Source organism: Grammomys surdaster, unplaced genomic scaffold (genome assembly GCF_004785775.1).
Source record: "Grammomys surdaster isolate TR1022 unplaced genomic scaffold, NIH_TR_1.0 126198, whole genome shotgun sequence".
In the NCBI taxonomy this organism is placed as follows: domain Eukaryota; kingdom Metazoa; phylum Chordata; class Mammalia; order Rodentia; family Muridae; genus Grammomys; species Grammomys surdaster.
This window is the reverse complement of record NW_021621003.1, coordinates 203,337-209,312: the sequence shown is the minus strand read 5'-3', so window position 1 is coordinate 209,312 and position 5,976 is coordinate 203,337. Positions and strand designations below refer to the sequence as shown.

At 34.8% G+C, this 5,976-nt stretch overlaps 1 protein-coding gene across 1 annotated transcript; it reads right to left on the bottom strand.

The window, feature by feature from the left end:
• Positions 1 to 4,726: 4,726 nt before the first annotated feature.
• Positions 4,727 to 5,747, bottom strand: LOC114613274 (olfactory receptor 4M1). Its single transcript, XM_028758524.1, has one exon. It carries the CDS (start codon positions 5,715 to 5,717, stop codon positions 4,776 to 4,778), a length of 942 nt encoding a protein of 313 aa, XP_028614357.1. The 5' UTR covers positions 5,718 to 5,747; the 3' UTR covers positions 4,727 to 4,775.
• Between the last annotated feature and the right edge of the window lie 229 nt (positions 5,748 to 5,976).

Sequence of the window (5,976 nt, the reverse complement as noted above, 5' to 3'; positions counted from 1 at the left end):
AAATTGAAAAGTCTTATTTACATCCATATGGTTCATAACTCTTTTTGTCTCTTAAGTCTTTCTTATGAGCGGGGGGATTTTAAAAGAAATGCTTTATTACCACCCTGAAAATGAATCTTCTGGTGACCTCTGGCGGTTGCAAATATACTATTATGTGAGCCTTTGTCATCTATACTTTACCATTCCCATACCATTTCTCCAGCCTTGAAAAACTGAACCCATATTCACATAATAGGTTCCTTTACAGCTATTCCTCTTCGTTTACTTTCTGAATTCACAATTTCATTTTAGTTTTAGATGTCTGTGTGATGTAACAGATTAATTTTGACAATGCTTATCCAACATACATATCTATCTTTTAGTGAAATCATCAGGATAAAAAGGAAATGAAATTTTGTAATTCTATGACTTTATGGTACTTTTTATTTCACTTTGCTATCCAAACCCAGATGATACCAGTCTTTCATTCTAGCTTCTTATACTTTGCATTATTGGCTGAAAGTTGTCAACTGATATTTTCTTAGAAAGAGTTCTAGAAAACAACTTCCTAGACTTTAATTGCACAGTTGGAAACTCTTTAGCATTATTTAAATAAATGAAAATGTTAATAAATTAAATATAAATACTTTCTTGGTAGAAAAATCTGAAAGTCACACTTGTTTCTGCAAAGAATTTTTTACTTTGTACTCAACCCTCAACATTCATTTATTTAAAAATAGTCAATTAGATTATGAAACAAAGCAGGTTAGATCAATTGACCTGGTTTTAATAGTGTTTGATGAATAAATTTTATAAAATTTATAAGTCTTATTTGACAAGCTACTGATTAATGAGATATGTTTTCCAAATTACTGCCCATATTTTGTGTCACTATTTATATGATCATATATTTTGAACATCTAATGAACTATTTTTAGAAATTAAATGCAGAAGAAATGTAAAATACTATTGAGAAATTTTGTTAGATCTAGTAAGAGCCATTTGGATGCTACTGAAGTTAGAAAAAATAATATGAGATTAATAAAACTAAGACTGCAAAATTTTGCAGAAATCTATCTGATTAAATACAATTTCAATCTTGGCATATAGGAATTAAGCTAGTAAGTCTATGTATCTCTGGTTTTGAAAATAAAACTTCAACAGCAATCTCTGAAAGGGAAACAATGGAGCAGCAGAGACTGGAAGACCAAAAAGGAAATATACAAAACAAAAAATCCTAAAGGATAGTTTAACTCAAACAAGAGGAAATGTATAATAATACATTTGACAGGTTTGGCATTTTGCTAGTGATGGTGCTGCGCTATTGACGATGATGCTGTGGCGCTGACCACACCACCAAGGTAGTGTGTGGTGTGAATAATGGCTGTTTCTCCCATTATTGTTCATTACCTAAATTAATTCTCAGTGTTAGCACTAATAGCATTTGGGGCCAAGTAATTCAGTGGGAAAGGCCACTGTGTAATATTTATGTGGTCATACATTTTGAACTTCTAATGAACTTTTTTGTGACTGAAAGTGGGAGAAATGTAACGTTTGTTTAGAAAATCAAGCTAAGGATTTTTGTCAGATCTATTCAAAATCATTTCCACTCATCTATTGGTGAGAATGGCAAAAATGAATCTCCAAATTTCTACTCAGTTATTTCCTCCATGAGTCAGACAGGCTAGGTCATAACTCAATAGTTTCCAAAGAATACCCATCCTTGTCAATATTACCTTTAGATTCAGATAATTTGTCTAAGTAAACAATTAATGTACCGTTGCTTCTATACATTATTAGCTTAGGTATGTTCAGTAAATATTCTTACACTAGTGTTTGAAAGCCACAAAAAGTGAACAGGTACTTTTCAAGTAAGTCAGATAATTTGTCTAAGTAAACAATTAATGTACGGTTGCTTCTATACATTATTAGCTTAGGTATGTTCAGTAAATATTCTTACACTAGTGTTTGAAAGCCACAAAAAGTGAACAGGTACTTTTCAAGTAATATTACTAATAATGACACAAGTGTATGTTATAAAACAAAAGCAACTTCTGAATATATTTTAGCTGCTTCTGATATTAAATAAAGACAATAAGGTAATATAAAATCTGGAACCAGGATTCATTATTTATTATTTATGTGTATGTCTTTTGAATTTTCATGTTTTTAAAAAATGTTTCAAAATGTATCAAATTCAAAATGTACTGTTTTATTCAGTTCCAGGTGATGAGGTGTTGAATCAGGAATCAGAATTGTAGTCTGTTTCATTGCGTCCCTAGAAAAGAAGTCATGTTGAGCATAGAGGATGAAGGAAGGTCAATATAAGAAAAAAATGTTTAAGGCAAACAATCAACATAAATGTACCACCACTCCACTTTGAGATACACTGGGCCAGGCTTCAGTTACTTCCTAAAGTAAGAAATGTACCTCTGCAAGTAAGTAATTAATAATAAATATAATCTCTGGAGGACCTTTTATCATTCATGCATATTATTCCTGATTCTGACAGAAATCTATTTTTTCAATATCAAGTCATATTATAATATCAATTAAAAGACACACATATAGTGAGAACTCCTTTCATGGAGACTTTTTTGTTTTAAAATTAAACATTCAAATTTAGACAAATAAGAAATTCTTATGAACTCAAATATTTATACTTACCTTTTATACTCTGAAACATGGTTAGTAGTTGAGTTCGACATATCAGAATATAAAAATTACCCCCAATAAGCAATTTACTAGCCCTTGAAGTACATTATATTTAAGTAGGTATCATCTATATAAACTATAAACTATATAAACTATAAACCATGATTTAATAGAAAATAATTAAATTATAGTGCTAAATTTTAACATTAATTACCATACTAAATTTATTTAAATTAATGCCACACATGAAAACAGCAACCATGGGAAACAAACAAAAGTGACCAAGGAGATAGAAGTTTCTTATTTAAAGCACACACATACATGTCTGCTGATCCCAGTCAGCATAGAGCTATTTCCTTCAGGCTTGGCTTACCTCTGAAGGTTATTATGTAGACTATAAAAACTGTGAATTGATTGGTGAATACATTTGAAATGGGAAAAATCGTATAGCAAACAAATTATGTTGTGCTCTATATACATAAACATTGTTTCCATAGTTGGTAAAAGACTTTAAATTGGTCAGCAATGCTGTTCAATACATACCACTTGAAATAGGAGTTGAGATGATGTATAGAACAGAATCTTCAGGTTCCACCAAATCTGGGAAAGTTGAAAATAAGGGACAAAGAAAACAACATTTTCTAGGCTCAGAAAGATAGTTTGCCAAATACTCCTACTGAGCTAAAAAAGAAATATAACAATACTTAATTTGATAACATGAAATTATTTGTTTACTTGCTAGCCATTTCTTCAAGCACATAATGAAAATATCTCCAAAGTGTTATTTATTTTTATTATTTCACAACATGCATTCTCCTCACAGACCTGCTACAGAATAGTTACTCAGTGAACAAGTAATGAATATGTGTGTTTTAGGAGACTGTTATTAAATCTAAATTCTACTAATAGTCTACTTGACATTTCAGAGTGAATTTGTTTCCACTTCAATATGTTTATGTTTTACCTTAGAAAGAAATGTAGGAAAAACATGAGTTTAAGAACTGAGCTTAGGTAAATGGATGGAACTATAAAATATTATCCTGAGTGAGGTAACCCAATCACAAAAGAACACACATGATATTCACTGACTAATTATTGGATATTAGCCCAGAAGCTTGAAATACCCAAGATTCAACTCACAGACCACATGAAGCTCATGAAAAAGGAAGACCAAGTGTGGGTGTTTCGGTCCTTCTTAGAAAGAGTAACAAAATACTCAAGGGAGCAAATATGGAGATAAAGTATAGGACAGAAATTGAAGGACGGGCCGTCTGGAGACCATTCCACTTGGGTATCAATCCCATGTGCAGTCACCAAAGGTAGATGCCAGGAAGTGCATGCTGACAGGAGCCTGATATAACTGTCTCCTTAGAGGTCTGCAAGAGTCTGACAAATTCAGAGGCGGATGCTCACCACTAACCATTGAACTGATCAAAGGGTTCCCAGCGGAGCTGAAAGAGTTTGCGACCCCATGAGAAGAGCAACAATACCAACCAACCAGAGCTCCCAGGGTCTAAACCACCAGCCTGGGATCATTTAGGAAGGGACCCATGGCTCCAGCTGTATATGTAAGGGAGGATGACCCTATCGGGCATAGGTGGGAGAGAAGATCCTTGGTCCCATGGACGCCACCATGTGTGGGGGAATTCGAGGGTGCAGAGGTGGGGGGGGGTAGGTGGGGTCACATCCTCAGAGAAGTAGGAGGAAGAACGATAGTATAGGGAGTTCCTGGGCGGGGGGAAGGGGGGCTGAGGTAAGGGGATAACATCTGAAATGTAAATAAAATATCCAATAAAAATAAATAAATAATAAATAAAATAATAAATAAAATAAAGAAAAAAACTGAGAGAAGTACTCAGTGTTTGCAATACCTTCTGTTCTTATAGGGGACCCGGATTTTGTTCCCAGAACCTAAATATTGGCTCACAATCCACTATTAACTCCAGCTCAATGGCATCTTCTGACCTCTGTAGGCACCAGGTATGCATATGACACACACAAACAGATGAAGAAAAAACATTTATACGTTCATACAAACAAAATAAAAATAAATAAATCTTAGAGTTCAAATAAGAGAATGTAAATATGACATTACCACCACTTCCTGTGATTAACACAACGTAAAATATATCATTTGTTTTTCACCTTTCTTTGCAAAAAATATATCTATTCACCAGCTTTTTCATGGCTGCCTTTACTTCCTTGTTTCTCAGTGTATAGATGATGGGGTTGAGTAAAGGGAATATCACAGTATGAAACACAGATACCACTTTATCTAGAGAAAACGAGTCAAATGGGCGAGCATAGATGTAGATGGATGGTCCAAACATTAGCACCACTATGGTGATGTGGGAATAACAAGTGGATATAGCCCTGCTGGTGCTCTCACCTGAGCTTGAGTGTTTCTTGAGCATGGCCAGAAGAAAGGCATAGGACATTAGAAGAGCAACGAAGCACACCACAGAGATCAGGCCACTGCTAAAGATCATGACCAATTCCTCCAAAAAAGTATTGGCACAGGCAATCCGGACAACCTGTGTGATGTCACAAAAATAATTGTCTAATTCATTGGGCCCACAAAATGGGAGTCGAACAATGAGAGCCACCTGTATTATAGAGTGAACGAAGCCCCCTGTCCAGGAGAGGGCGACTAAGATACAACAGAGCCGGCGGTTCATGATCGTAGCGTAGTGGAGAGGGCGGCAGATGGCAGCATAGCGGTCAAAAGCCATCACTGTCAGCAGGAACATCTCAGAGGCCCCAACAAAGTGCAAGAAGAAGAGTTGAGCAATGCACCCACCAAAGGAAATGATCTTCCTTTCCACAAAGAAGTCTACAAGCATCTTAGGCGCTGTGATCGAGGAGTACCAAATATCAAGAAAGGCTAGATTAGCCAGCAGGAAATACATAGGAGAACTCAAGTGGGGATCAAGCCTGATGGTGCAGATAATAAGGATATTCACTGGAAGTATGAATAAATAAAAGGATAAAAATATAACAAACAAGACTAGCTGTACTTCTCGAGTCTGAGATAGACCAGTGAGAACAAATTCAGTCACGGTGGTATAATTTGCAGGCTCCATTTTTTTCAATTAATATTTCATTATGGCTATGGAGAATAAAAGAAATTATAATTACTATAAATAATATTTAACTAGAACTACATCACTATTTTCAAAATTATAATATATTTTTATCATCAAGAGATTATATTGGGGTAATGGAAGATGGCTCAGTGCTCTTGCAGAGAACTTCAGTTCAGTTCCCACCACCCACGAGACAGCTAATAATGTGCAATTTTAGTCCCAGGATATCCAGCATTTTTTTTTCTGGTCTTCATGG

What these genes read in the sequence shown, in the direction of transcription:
- LOC114613274 (XM_028758524.1), bottom strand. Translation starts at nt 5,717, where the DNA reads ATGGAGCCTGCAAATTATACCACCGTGACTGAATTTGTTCTCACTGGT.